Source organism: Physeter macrocephalus, chromosome 16, assembly GCF_002837175.3.
Source record: "Physeter macrocephalus isolate SW-GA chromosome 16, ASM283717v5, whole genome shotgun sequence".
NCBI lineage: Eukaryota > Metazoa > Chordata > Mammalia > Artiodactyla > Physeteridae > Physeter > Physeter macrocephalus.
The window spans coordinates 23,881,182-23,896,873 of NC_041229.1; the positions used below are offsets into that span (position 1 = coordinate 23,881,182).

Here is a 15,692-nt window from a genome sequence, read left to right on the forward strand (position 1 = left end):
TTCATTAAGGTACAACCAAAATAATTGAAGTGGCACATATCTCCATATTTCAAGCCAGTACACTAGCTTTCTATGTATTTAAACACTAGCCTACTTTAATCTCTAAGAAGATTAAAGGTTTTCCTCTTTGCTTTTATTTGCTTTAGGCCATATTTAAATTTTTAGCATTTCTAAGTGCATATATTTTAAGTATATACTATCATGACCATGGATTTATTTACCTACTAATTAGGAAGATACTATGGGGTGGTATGATCAGCACAGAGAATAGTGGAACGAATAGTATCTCCCTTAATCTGAACACAACTGTTCAAACAGTCTGTAATTTATCTGCTTTTCTAGTAGCTTCTCTCCTTGGTTTCCACTGACCTTATGAGCAACTGACTGGTGAAGCCTAGATTCTTTTCACTTGAAAGATTTCCAAGTTAAGAGATTTGTCCATATTAAACTTGTACCTTCAACTTATTATATTCTGCCCTTGGAGAAGTTATTTTATTTTTCCAAATTTCACTTTCCCCAGCTGTAAACTGGAATAACATCACTAATCTTGCAAAAGACACTGCATATAATGTATGTCAGGTACTCAGCATACAACAAATATTTTATCAAAAATATTTTAAAAACCTAACCATTCCTCATTTGTTCCCAGTAAATTTCTATCTTATTCATTTCCAGACATTGTTCCAGCTTGTCATAATCTTTAGAATCTTATTTCTATCACCTGTGAATTAGCTATTCCTTCTGTTACTGATAATCTGGTAAGATTTTCAAAGCCATTAATAAGAATATCTGAATAGGACAGTAGCTTTACAGAACACCATTCAATGCTGAAGAGTAGATTAATGATGTTATTCAAAGCTCTTTGAATAACATACATCAACTAGCAAGAATCAGCTACAAATTCACTTACCTATACTATCATCTAGCTGATAATTTCTTATTCCACCCATGAAGATTCCAAGGCTTTCTTAAATAAAGACATTCTAAGTTTGCTACATTCCCTTGATTCACTTTGGTAATAAAAATAGGTTCCCTGTTCCTTCATCCTATTCATTCATCAAGGTCCAATCACCCATTTCTTAATCTCTGCAGCTGAGATGAACAGTTTCCTAAGGATGGAGGAAGGATTATATTCACCAATAGACAAGTCAGTAGTTTTATTTCTTTATCTAATGACACTACGGGGACAGAAGAGTTCCATTTCTAGCTATATATCAAACTTGATACCTAAACCCTTTCCTTCCAACAATACACACAGAAATGCTAGATAAGGTATAAGAGATATTTTTTAAACACATAGCAGAAGTTGTAAGAAAGGGGAAATCGTTATGGCCCAAAATTTTCAGTTTCAGAAGGAAACTAAAAACCAGAGAGGTAGATGTGTGAGCTGATATTCTAGCTGTCCTGGCAAACTTGCCAATCTCATTAACCTATGAATTTCAGCTACAACATTTATAAGAGGACTTTAAAAAGGCAGTGGGTAGTAATTAAATGCACCTCCCCTCATGTCCGTAAGGTTGGGACACATTCAGGCTTACACTCTCAGTGAAAGGGGAGTCATCAATAAAACATTCTGCCGACTAGCACAGGGAGATAATGTGGGAGAATGTCTGTCTTGGCCTGGGAGTCTTCTCTCAGTAAATTTATAGTACTCTTCAGGTCAGGAAACCCTGAAGCCAAGAAATTAAAGAAAGAGTGGTCCTCTGTCAGTGATAGTCCTGGAACTATGACATAACCAGACATAAAACTTTTCTGGAAGGAATTATTCTTAACCCAGGTCACTCAAGGTCCTGCTGAAAATAAGCTCACCTTCTAAAATCACAAAATACATGGATAAACAGCCCACCAATTACAAACACCAACAGATACAAACAACAGAAACTTAAAGTGAAAAAAAAAACCCAACTAGACATCTTGAAACAAATAATAGTCAAATCTTAAGAATGATACATACCTAGAAATGGAAAACAACTTCTGAAAGGAGAAACCCAATGAATAGTTTAAAAAGGAGATTACATAGAGACAACAGAATTCATGAACTAGAAGACAGATATGAAGGCCTCATAGAAAGATAAAGTACTGGAAACACAGAGGGCTTAAAAGATAAAGAGAATAGAATGAGAAGGTCTAATATACATTTCTAAAAAATAGTAACTATACTGTGTCTGTGAAATTTGTTCTCCATATCGTAACACCTTCATTATTCAGTAACACTGAGTGATCTTACTACTGAAAACCCAAACATATTTACCATGGTATATAGATGGTTACAATTTTAAAGTTATTTTCTTCCTTTTATATATTAATATTTTATCATTCATATATAATATCCGGTAAACAAGTTTTAATTAAAAGCTATATCAAAACTAGCAGTATATTTATTTGTTCTAACTCCTACTAAAGAAAAATCTGCTAGCGCTGCTGCTATACTCCTGCTGCTTGCATTTTCAGCTAAAGCAAAAGTCAGTGAGTCTACTGAAAATGATACAAGTATGCACTTGAGAAGAAAAAATAAACATTTACCTTAGAAGTAAAGCATGACTGACTGTTTATTTCTAAAGTGTGAGAAAACTGTTCCTTGAGACTATCAAAGCATGTTTAGGTAAATGAAGCAAGCATTAAACGTTTTTTAAAAAACACAGTAGTTTACTTAGTTCAATAGTAATACCTATTTGAAGTATGTGGGTGGGTTAAAAATGAAGGCCAAAATACGATTTCTAAAGGCTGAATTCAAAGGCAATCAATCACATGCTTATATCACACCCAAGCTTTCCAGCCTGGGAAAAGTCGGCTGAGATTTTTGGGGTCCATGGACTGCTGTATGAGCAAATTCACCTGTCCACCAACACTGAGCAAGGTTCCTTCCTCCACTCCTTTTAGTTTCTCTTGCAGTCTCATCAAGACACGTTCAGCTACTTTGTTGAAACTGTGGTCAATATCACTAATGACAAAAACACAAAGGTTAATGAGGTGGAACAGTTTAAAGGGCCTTGGGAATAGAAGAATCTGAACAATTGACAACAGATCCTTCCCCAAATACTGCTCACTTGAGATTTCGTTTGCATTCCTGGTCATCTGCATTTGGAGTGGAGTGGAGCTCACTTTCATCCTCTGGCCTCTGCTGTAAATACAGAGCTTTCAAAGGATTCATTGTCCAGTCAAAGAGAGGATCATACAGGAGGACCTAGATAGAGAGGACATAAGTATTAGAAGAACAATGTGTATTTTGATGATGTATTTAGAAACAGCAGAACCAGTATTATAAAAATAATACAGGCCAGTCACATGGTAGTTGACTGGGATGGAGGGGCAAACTTATCACATGTGCTTCATGTTTCCTTGTGGAGGAAACTATACTAACATGATGCTCTGGGATTTTTCTCCCATCTCAATTCATTCTTTCTCCATTTTGGGGGCTGTGACATCCTTTGACCCATGTTTCCTGATTGGGTGAAACTAATCAATTAAAAGCAGACAAGCACTAGTTACTCTTTCCTTCTCCCTCTCCTCTTGATCAGTTCTTGGGTAAGAACATTTGCCAAAACAGAGAACTGCAGGCCCCAACTCTCCCTCAGGTGAGCTGTACCAAGGGATAGATTAGATTGTGGGAGCTGGACAGCAGTAGCTAGCCTATTTGGACCTTACTGCTAAGCCATATTCTCCAACAGTTGTATCAGTAATAAACCTGACATTTTGATCTCTATCTTATTCTTAAGGCTCTTTCTTTTCCACTCAATTAGTTCCAAATTTGGGTGGAGAAAAAAAGGTATAATTTACTGAAAACTTCTCAAAACCCAAGGTCTAGTGCTATGGTTGTATCTTGAAATCTATATATGGAGTAAAATTTGAATACTAAAGTAAATGGCATGGCCAGAGCAAGTGATTCTAAGTCTAAATTTTAGTAACTGAGGTCACAGGGATTTTTGACCTCGGCAATTCAGAACAGCTAACTGCCCCTGGTGTTTATAAGCACATAATTTTTTTTAATAGGCCTCAGCAAATGCTTACCATACAGGTCTTAATAATAAGTGAAGACTCAATTCCAGGAATGCCTGATTTTGCAGGATATTCCAGCATTACAAAGTTGGAATACTTTCTTGCTGCTGCCTTTTTTGTGTTTCTAGGTAGGTCTGCAGTCTGATACTATAAAATGCCCTTAGCATTACACATTTAATTCCAGGACAAATACTAGATCAGCAGTACCAAAAACTGGTCATCTGTTTATGCTGTTCTGAGCATCCTCCAGGACTATTAAAAAATACAGAGGGACTGACTCTGAATATATGTGGTTTGTCCATAAATTTAAGGGTTTCTATGTGACTTCAAATTGGGCACTGACATGGGTTTAGACTTCAGGGACCCAAACCAGTTTCACCCCCAAAAGGGACGTATATTTTATTAACCAACTAATGAAAAGAAATGGGGGCCTCCATTATAAACAGACTATATGGTCTTCTTTGGTTGAAACAGAGAAACAACACAATTGAATTATTTCAAACCCAAGGGCTTGTGTTAGGAATCCTATTTGCAAATTCTGGAATCAAGGAGGAACTGGAGTAATTAAAAACATATACTTTAGCTTTATTATCAGAACAGAACTGGTTGAATGAAAACAAGAAAGGAATACAGATTAAGTTAAAGCAGAGTTTCTCAATCTTGGCACTACTGACATTTTTTAGCTGGATATTTCTTTGGTGTGAGGGCTGTGTGTATAGGATGTTTTGTGGCATCTCTTGCCTCTACCCACTAGATGTCAATAGTACCTTCACATCTCCCCCAGCCCCAATTATGACAATCAAAAATGTCTCCAGACATTGCCAACTGTCCTCTAGAGAGCAAAACTGCACTTGGCTAAGAACCATTGAGTTAAAAGGAGAGATTACCTTAGTAGAATGGATAAAATCTTAGAAGATAGGATGGTCTATTATGAAAAAGAAAATGAGATCCTGAAGGCCAGTAGAGACAAATGTACTGAGAGGGAAAGGGAAATGCAGTCAAGTCACAGTGTTCTTAAAGAGGGTTAGGAAGCGAGAAGTTTTAATTGTTATTATATCAGAAACAGTGACTGTGGCTCAATGAAATCTAACCGAGCAAACGTAATGACTACAAAAGAGGAGACTGAAATGACATTCCAGAGAATTGGGATCCAGCAAAACTCCTGAGAAGTACCCTACTAAAGCTGAAGGCACAACGTCCATAGGGAGGCCAGCTGGGAAGGTTGGGACAACCACACTAAATTATTTCAGGAAATTCAGACAGATTTACAGAGGGAAGATTAGGTAAATCAGTGTAAAATACACAAAGCTTATAAGTGACACCATTATTGCAGGTGGAGATGCAGTGGCCTGAAACTCCCCAACAGTTTCCATCTTACTCAGTAAAATCTAAAATCCTCACACTAAGGTAGAAACCCCTAAATAATCTGCCCACTATTCTCTCTCTAACTTTATCTCCTACCACTCTTTAAAGAATGAGGCTCATGAGCATTTGGCATTCAACTAATAAAACTTCTGAAGCCCTGCAGGAACTACCCTCTTCTAGCAAGTGTTAACTCAGGACATCGGTACTGAAGGAACCCCCACATCTACCCAGACACAAAAATCCTTTTGACTGAGACTGAACAGAGTAAAATACTGGGGAATACATTAAACTTCTTTGGATCTTAAATTAATTTGAAAAGTTTGGATTTTTTGGTCTTAAATGCAAAAAAGCAAGATAATTTGATTTTAGACCTTGATTTCTGCATTACTGAGGCATCCATGTTTTCATTTATTCTTGCTGCAGCACCAACGGCAAACAAATGACAATATGTATGAACATAATATGGGAAAAAGGGAAAGCTTTTCCAGCCTTGGGAACAGCACAGCCTTAGAGTTAACTTTATCAACACACTATTGGGACCCACTTTAACTCTCTTTGTACCAAAAATCCATATCGCCACCAGTCCAAAGGGGCTATAAAGAGGACTTTGGTTCATAAAGGCAGTAGACACATGACCACCCTAATAGACTATAAATTTCACCCTCCTTGGGATATAGTTCCACCCTTGTTGATCACAGGCTTAATGGTTAATGCAATGAAGCTTTTAAAAATTACAAATGTTCTTGCCTCATCCTTAGAAGTTTAGTTCAAATTTGGTCAACATCAATGTTGTTTAAAAGCAACACAGGTGATAGTAAAGTGCAGCCAGGTCCAGCACCACCAGTTAAAGAAACAAAAAGCTGAAAGAATGTAAGGGAGGCATATTTCAACTCTACTTCCAAGCTTCCCTGTGGAGGACACTCTCCTGATCTCTTGCCCCACATACCCTTTACTAGGATAGAGAATGACTGCCTCGGGTACCCAATTCTCACTTGGGTAGAATTAACATCATAAGCACTGGAAATTTGCTGGACTTCCTTCCCTTTCTGCCCTGATCAACATGAGGCAGTGATCCTGATGGAGTGTTTATGCCCTGTAGGCCCAAACCCCACTCAGTGGGCTGTCCCCAGGTTAAGATTGCAAAGAGGCACTGAGGTGGCACCAGCAGCAAGCCAGTTTGGCCCTCACTGCTCAGTCATGTTCCTACAGTAACAATGCTGACACTCTGATCTCCATCTGTCTCACTACATGGTTCTGAATCTGGGCATGGGAAAAGGAGATACAACTTATTGATTTATCTTCAAACTCCAAAGGAAACCATTCTGAAAATAATACCATACAAGGTACCTAAGATGTCAAAGTGCTGGTGTAGGTATTAAAGACTAAAGGTTACTTATAGTGCTGTAACATTCCAAGAAACTTGAGGGGGCTGAAGGCATTTCTAAGCCACTATTTACTCTCCTGCTGCCCAGCATCATCCCACCTCATTAAAACAAAGCACTGATCCTCCAATCAGTGCCTTCCTAACAAGATATACAGTCTATCAGGCAAAGAAATAAAGATTTCCTTATAATATACTTTACCTCTACAATGGTTAACAGAGTTTCCTGAGAGTTTCTCATAACCTCCATGGTTTTCTCACAGCATCTACAAACACATTATAAATATGAATTTTATTATACACCAACATTTTCAACATATCTTTACCTCCTATATACTCATGTTTAGTATGCTGAGACTATTCCTGTTAATAATTCCCAAATTAATATCTCAAAGAGCATAGTACTTGGCAGAGTGGGTTTTCAGTAGATGTTTCTGAAATGAATACAAATATATATGTGAATATGAGCTTAGCATTTATAAGAATAACACAATACTACTATGAAACATTTCTTTCAGTTGATTATTATGGTAATTACAGTTTACTCTGACTAGAATTTGCCCTGTTAAAATTGAGTATGGTATGTAGACTTAAAAAAGAAAGAAAATTGAGTATGTAGACCTATGCTGGGAAAACTACAGGGAACTGCAAAATTCTTTTAGCAGGAATTGGTACCAGATCATAAGCTCCTTTAGGATAATTTATATATCCAAGAATGAGCACCCAAGAGAAGTTCTGATCAGTAAACAAAGAGTTAGCGAGGACAGAGGTGTGAAAAGTAAAGGCGGGCTGCTTCCAGAGGCAGTAAGGGAGGACAGTATGTGTGTCATATTGGGTGAGGTCCCAGGTGGTCTGAAGGAAGGGGAAATTATTACTGCTTTTACCCAAGGTCTTTTCCTTAGTAGTGGTAAACCACTGGAATGTATAATAATTCTAGTAAGGGTGAACTCTATAATCTATAGAAATCAATAATCCAAATAATTTCAACACCAAAAATCATCTGCCTTACCTTACCCTATTTGGCTTACCTTCTGAAGACACCTTCTACACCAGTAATGCCCATCCCATCCACAATATCTCTGGTGAGTCTAAAGGGAACTGTTTCAGGAGTAGGAAGGATTTTACCCTGTTCAAAAGCAACTCCTGAAGTAAAAAATACAGTGAGGTTAGGAGGTCTCATAGCTAATTTACTTTCCTCTCAACTGGCATGTGAACTTTGCAGAGGTACTAAATAATTTGTCACCAATATTCAATCAGTACTAAAACACACAGTCATCTATTCTATTTCTGCTCTGCCTGCCTTCTTCATCTCCAGCATTCTCCAGGAGATCCACCTCCAATTTAAAAAAATCAAGTTAAAAAAATTATTTATTGATGTAATTAGAGAAATCTATATTAAAGGGTGACTTTTAAAAATGAGGTAGTGAAGGGTAGAATTTAAAATGCAGAAGATATATATGTGTGTGTGTGTGTGTGTGTGTGTGTGTGTGTGTGTGTGTGTGTGTGTATTTTATCCACTTTTCCCCAATGGCGACATCTTGCAAAACTACAGTACAATATCACAACCAGGATGCTGACACTGATACAATCAAGATATAGAATATTTCCATCAACACAAGGATCCCTCATGTTATATTACCCACACCTACTTACTCCCAAGGCTTACCCCTACCCCCGTTCTTCCAGTGATAACTAATCTGTTTTCCATTTTTATAATTTTGTAATTTCCAGTATGTTATATCAATGGAGTCAAACAGTATGTAACCTCTGAGGATTAGCTTTTTTCACTCAACATAGTTCTCTAGAGAATCATCCAAAAAATGCAAAATAAAATTTTCACCTGGTTCTCTTTTATATCTCCTATTTCTATGTTGAAACTATTTCCATGCTGAGACTTAGCACCTTTTCATTTGTTTCAAACATGTTTGTAATTGCTCCTTGAAGTATTTTTATGATGGCTGCTTTAAAATATTTGTCAGATAATTCTAACATCTTTGTCACCTCAGTGCTGACGTCTATTGTTTTTCATTCTAACTGCAATTTTCCTGACAAATGATTTTCAATTGAAATTTTGACCTTTTTAGATATTATATTATGAGACTCTGGATCTTATCTACACTTCTATTTTGGCTGGCTTTGGGAGTAACCACCTTATTTACTGCTAAGTCATGGGAGAAGACCAGGTTCCCCACTTGGCCTCCTCTGACATCCAAGAGGAAAGGGGGCTCCTTGCTACAGATTGGTGACACGGGAAGTCCAGGCTCCCCACATGGTTTCCACTGACACCATGGGTGAGTTGAAGGAAAAACATGGTTTGAAAAATATAGAGAAGGACGTAAACAGCATAAGTGATACAGGAGATAGTCTAATGTATTGTTATTGGAGTCCCAGAAAGAGAGGGAAGAATCTGGATTGGTCGTATGACACTACTATGACTAAGAGAATATAGCAGAAGTGACACTGTGCCAGTTGCAAGCTAACACTTAACTTCTACTTCCTTCCTCTTGGAGCCCTGAGATGCTTTGTAAGAAGTTCAGGTTACTTTGACAGAGAGGCCACATGGAGGAGCAATGAAGCATCACATGTGTAAGAAGCCATGTTGGACACTGGCCCAGTTGAATCCTAAGGTAAATTCAGCCCCAGGTGCTGACTACAGCTGTGTGAAAGATCATAAGTGAACATTTTCCAGCTGAGACCAGTCAATGCATAGACTATAAGAGATAGTAATAGTAGTTTTAAACTACTAAATTTGGGGTGGTTTCTTATGCAGCAACAGATAATCAAAGAGATACACAGAAAAGTGTACAAATCATCAAAGTCATTCAAGTGTGTGGCTAACTGAGATTTTATAAAACGAACAAATCCATGTAACCAGCATTCCAGAAGCCCGGCCTCATCTCCCTATGAATCAAGAAACACCTCTTCAAAGGCTTACCACTATCCTGACTTCCAACACTATAGATTAATTTTATCAGTTTTATATTTTACATAAATGGAATTATACAGTATATATTCTTCTGTATCTAGATTCTTTCACTTAACATTGTATTTGTGAGTCTTCCATGTTGAGTCTGGCTATAGTTCATTCAATCTCATTGTTATATAGTATTTCATTTTATGAATACAATAAAATTCATTCATCCATTCTCCCATCCAAGTACTAACCAGGCCCGACACTGCTTAGCTTCCAAGATCAAACACAATCAGGCGCGTTCAGGGTGGTATGGCTGTAGACTGTTCATCCATTCTACTTGTGATGGGGGTTGGGGCTGTTTCTAATTTGGCGCTATTATGAATAGTACTATTATGAACATTCTTATACACATGTATGCATTTTTACTGCAGTGGAATTGCTGGGTCACAATTCCCAGCTTTAGCAGATAATGCCAAACAGTATTCCAAACTGGTTATACCAATTTACCTTTCTCATTTATAGATGTGTTTAGCATCGCTTGGACATCGGTTGGCAAACTCCTATCTCTACTCTGCAGCTTCCACTGCACTGCCCTTTTGTTCTCATGCAAAATTTCACTACTCTACTGAGTTCCCACATTCTGACTCATCCTCATATTTATTATACCCCAACGTCTAAGAATTCCTATCAAATTCATTGAATGTTGGTGTGGACCTAGCTCATGATCTTCCTCTCTGTCCTAACTCTGGAATCATTCTGGGGAAAACCATATAATATTCCTGGGGGCTTCCCTGGTGGCGCAGTGGTTGAGAGTCCGCCTGCCGATGCAGGGAATGCGGGTTCGTGCCCCGGTCCGGGAAGATCCCACATGCCATGGCCGCTGAGCCTGCACATCCGAAGCCTGTGCTCCGCAACGGGAGAGGCCACAACAGTGAGAGGCCCGCATACCGCAAAAAAAAAAAAAAAAAAATCTTGATCTTCTCTGTTCTAATGAAATTCAATTTACTCTCTCTTAGCAAACCACTTAGCAAAAACTTATACTATAGAACTTATAATCTCCTAAAACTGTACTTTCTAAGAAATCTTAAATTCTACATTTTAATTAAAACCTCTTCTCCTTTTACCCCTTTATTCGTGTAAATAATCTTCAAACTCACTGAGATTTCTAGTCTATTAATCTGTCTTCCCTCCCTACTCAGCTCAGGGTATAGCCTGCAAAGTTGATTACTCTCACTAGTAACTCAAATCGATTTCCCTTGTTATTTCAATTATCTTTGTCTCTCTCCTATAATATCTCCCATCTTAAGAAAGCAAATGAACAAGGACAAAAAACCCTCAAAACCAAAAGAAGTGGGGGGAGGGGACCAAATGTGTGTCTCCCATCTCTGCAGCAAATTTCTCTTCATTCTTCCCTTACTTCTAAATTTCTTGAAGAACAGTTCCACATTCTTAGCCTACACATCCTTAACTTCCATTTAATCCTTGCCTTTTCACAATCTTACTTCCTCCATTCTATCCAAAGTTTACTAAGATTGATTAAAATTCAAAGGTCTATTTTCAGCATTCATCTTATTTGACCTTTCTGTATCAGATACTACTGAGCACAGCATTTCTTCCTCCATGAAAATTTCTCCTCTCTTGTCTTCCAAGATATCCCTACCTCTAGTTTCTATGACTTGTTGGTTATTCATCATTTTCTTTTTTTCTTTTCTGACTCAGCCTTTTTTTTGGCCTCGCTGTGCAGCTTGTGGGAACTTAGTTCCCCAACCAGGGACTGAACCTGGGCCCTTGGCAGTGAAAGTGCCGAGTCCTAACCACTGGACCACCAGGCAATTCCCAAGACTCAGCCTTTTTAATGCTGAGATTCCTTACAATTCCAACCTTAGTTCTCTTCATCAAGGATGATGTACAAGATTAGAACCTCCTCTAGTCCAATGACTTCAACTAAAATCTATTTGCTAAAAAGTTCTACATCTCTTACTATGCTCAACATCTTTGCTTTCCTATATATTAAACTGTCTACTTCCCCTGGAAATCCCAATAATACCTCAAAACAACGTACAAAACTAAACTCATCAGTTTCTTATTCTCTACAAAACCTGCTGTTTTCCTTAGCTAGAAACTTCAGTTATCTTGGAGTTCCCTCTCCCACTATTTCCACATCTAATATCACTGGTGCAAAATTACTACAAAAATGTCCCCCAAATCCAACTCCTGTTTCACACAACTTTAGTCCAAATCATTTCTTTCATTATCTTGTCTAAACTATGATAACATCCCCCAATTTGTTTTCCTACTGTGTAGATACTGTTCCCCAAATTATCTTTCCAATAATCAAATAAAATTATGTCCTGATTAAATGTATCTTCATTTACTTCCCGTTGTTTAACAGATTAAAGTTGAAACTTCTTGGCCTGGCTTTTTATAATCTAGTACCAATCTATACCTCAAGCTACTCAACTACATGCAAACTTCACTCCAGCCACATTTAATGTCTCACCATTCCTAAAACATGCTAAAACTTCATTATTCCTCCCTTCATATCTGCTCTATCCTCTCTCTAGATTATCCTTTCTTTCTTTGAGACCTGGCTTAAATGTCACTCATTATCCAAGGCAGAATTAGTTACACCCTCCAGCATCACTGTGTTTATGGTTTTTTTTAAACAATATTTATTGTTTTGATCTCTCTCTCTCTCATACTTGCAATATCCTGGCAGGCAAACAACATTTCTTGATGACCAAATATTTACTGAACAAAGAAACATATCTTTTGTTACTTACCTAAATCTATATGTACAAGTTCAGCTGACTGCTCATTTATCAAGATATTCTGTACGTGTCTATCACCAAGTCCAAGTATGTAACCAACTAGAAAAAAAATCTGAAATTACTGATATCATCTATTTCTGTAACACAATTAGCCATAATTTCAACTAATACCACTGACTCTATATAATTTTTAAGTAGCTTAAGCTTTTTTGCCTACTTGAAGTTAATTATGTACATAACTGGCCATTTTCAGTTTAAGTCAAATCTTGCCAGCTATTTTCATTTATACTGCATTTTACAAATCCTAGATGATCTGCTAAAAAAGTTTTCCATTTACTAATGAGCACATATATTAAAATAGTAATACTTCAAAATTGAGTGTGGTTAAAATTGAGACCCATTATTTACCAGGGCCAAAGCAGTGCACTATATACACTCAAATATTTATTGAGCATACTTTTAAATTGAGGCACCTATGGGTAAATTCTTCATTCTTCAGTGAAACTTTCTTCTGCTTGATGAATTATATTTAACACAAATTAGTCAATAATTCATTTCATCAGGTATATATCCAGGAAAAACTACATTTCTGTTTTTAACACAGATGATAACATGCTTTAAAATGCTTTTAACCTAATGAAACACACTATGAGGTGTTACAGAAAAAATAGTGGACAGGGTGTCAGGATGCCTGGGGTGCATGGCTAGCTCTGTCATTAACTGGGCCTACTTTCTTGTTTGTAAACGAAATTAGTTGAATCAGATTAATGATTCTCATTGTAGAAAAAAAGAGGGCTTCATTATTACCTAGAAATTTTTCAAAATATACATGTCCTGCCTTCCTGGTGTATTGTACCTAAGTGATGAAAAAAGTGGTCTTTAATTAAAAAACAATAGATCACTGATATTCCTGTTAGTTCTCATACTCTAAGATTTTGTTAACTGCCCTATCTAACTATTCCAATCTCTCAGAAATCGAAAAAGCCAAAATATATATTGTACACAGAATATTTAAATATATATCATTATTTCTATTCCAAAACCAAAATTCTATTAAACAGAATCAATCTTTGGGTGTTAATATCATGGTATTATAGAGGCTGTATGCAAGAATAATAATAATTAAAGGAAATAACTTAAATGGAATTATCATGAGTTTTATTATTTTCCAAAGAAAATCCCAGAAAATAATACACTGAGGGGAAAGAAAATAAGCCATAGTCACTATTAAGCAATGAAGAAAAATAACCAGTCTTTATTTCCCTACCTGGAAAAAAGAAATTCTCTCGTGCCAAAGCTAAGAAGAGCTACATTTAGAAGCTAAGAATCAGGATGAACAAGAAACACAATGATCTAATGATGAAGATGGTTTGATTAACAAACACCATCACCACCACCATCCCCCTGTAACTCAGAATGTAGGAAGTGCTGAATCTACTAAAATGTATAAGGAGATTACCAATAGAAGAAGTAGCAACACTCCGAGTATAAGCCAATCGTTTCTCAAACCAAACAGCTGGATCCAAGAATTTTTCCATGCAGAAGTAACGGAAAACTGGTTGAAAATTTTGGCAAATCTCCATGAAGGTTTCGTATTTCTCTTCAAAAGACTTTTTTTGTACATCCTTTAATAGATAAAATATAAAATTATTTTCTGAATATTCTGTTCAACTAATTTAACTGAAGTCTACTAGGAGTTTCAATAGGAAAATAGTATGATAGATATAAAGGCAATAAAAAGATGAACAAGATATTGTCTCTACCCACAAGAAGCTAAAAGTCTGGTCAGGGAAGCAATAACAAGTTATAATCCCTTTAGGGTTTTCATGTTAATTTTAGGGGAAGGTGGCATAGCAACAGTGACTGTTATCTGTTTTAATTCAATTCTAATTTGAATGATTCTGTAATCTATGTGGAAGTAAACACAAAAATGCCAAAGGTAGCTCCAGATAGTCTTAGGTGTATCACAGCACTAGGGGTGTGACAGGAAACAGGAAAAAGAGAAAGAATGGAAGAATCAATCCCAGATGGATGGCAAAGCAGCTGACACATCTCAGATCTACTCTTCAACATTTCCTTACTATGTAATAATTTCCTGAAGCAAAGCACATCTACTTCAAAAGGCTCAATCCTCATCTATGGACTGATGACTTCCAAATCTGTATCTTTGGCTCAGGTATCTTTAATAAGCTCCAGCCTGATGTGCCTCTCCAACTTCCAACTCAACATCTTCACTTGGATCATTTCCAAATCCAAACTAATTCACCTTCTCATCTCTGGCAAAACTCAGCCACTTCCTCTATTCAGCAACACGGTAAATAGCTTCTCCACCTACTCCATCATACCAACCAGGAAACTGGGTGCTACTGATACTCTTTTTTTCACCAACCCCACTTCTAAACAGCAACCAAATCATCTAAGTTTTGCCTCTTTAATACTTCTTATATGAACTGCCTGTTCTCCATTCCTACTGTTATTACTCTTAGTTCAGACTCCGCCTCATGCCTCTAGTCAGCTTTCTCAAAAATATAAACGCTCAAAAATATAAGTGTTGTCAGAGTTTTCTAAAATGCCAATCTGATATTACTATCCTTCTCAAGGGTTCTCTATTGCCTGCAGGATAGAGTGCAAATTTCTTAACATTTCATAACATTCCATTTTTTGACTAAAGACTACTGCTTCAATCTCATCTATTCCTCCTCAAAACCTAAGCCTATGCTATCTTTACCTGCCTGTTCATGCCTCCTTCCTTTTTGTTTGTATGTTCCTCTGCTTGGAAAACCAATTCATTTATAAAACTCAGCTCAAACACCATCTCCTCTATGAAGTCTTTCTTGAATCTGATTCTCTCCACTCCTCCCTGTCCCAGGTAGAACTGATCACTTCCTCCTCTGTGCCTACACAGTACCTTTCCATCACAATCCCTATAGTACTTTACCATACATTTTAAAAAACATATAACAGAAAGCACAACAAAAGAAAAAGTAAATGGATTTTAGAGTTGGACAGACAAGGTTTAAATCCTTGCTCCACTATTTATTAGCTCATTGACCTGGAGTAAGCAAAATTTTCAGAACTTCTTCTCATCTTAAAATGGGATAAGTATGATGGTGATTAGTCATATTTGTGAAGTCTCAGCATAGTATCTGGTAGAGAGGACACATTTAATAAATGTCACTGATTGGGTGAATGAATGTCAGACCAGATAGCCAGTGTGATGTGGCAAATGTCTTTGAATGTCTCTATTTCATGTTTTTTTTTTGGT

At 37.0% G+C, this 15,692-nt stretch overlaps 1 protein-coding gene across 4 annotated transcripts in view; it reads right to left on the bottom strand.

The window, feature by feature from the left end:
• Positions 1-37: 37 nt before the first annotated feature.
• The window catches only part of ATM (ATM serine/threonine kinase), a 139,292-nt gene continuing 123,637 nt past the window's right edge, over positions 38-15,692 (bottom strand). For all 4 annotated transcript variants that reach the window (XM_028500941.1, XM_007110688.3, XM_007110689.3 and 1 more), the window contains 6 exons: positions 13,887-14,052; positions 12,440-12,526; positions 7,771-7,885; positions 6,945-7,008; positions 3,048-3,184; positions 38-2,941 (listed from right to left, as the gene is read on the bottom strand). In XM_028500941.1, the coding sequence (XP_028356742.1) occupies positions 2,758-2,941; positions 3,048-3,184; positions 6,945-7,008; positions 7,771-7,885; positions 12,440-12,526; positions 13,887-14,052 (753 nt within the window). In that variant the 3' untranslated portion in view covers positions 38-2,757. The remainder of the gene's footprint in view (positions 2,942-3,047; positions 3,185-6,944; positions 7,009-7,770; positions 7,886-12,439; positions 12,527-13,886; positions 14,053-15,692) is intronic.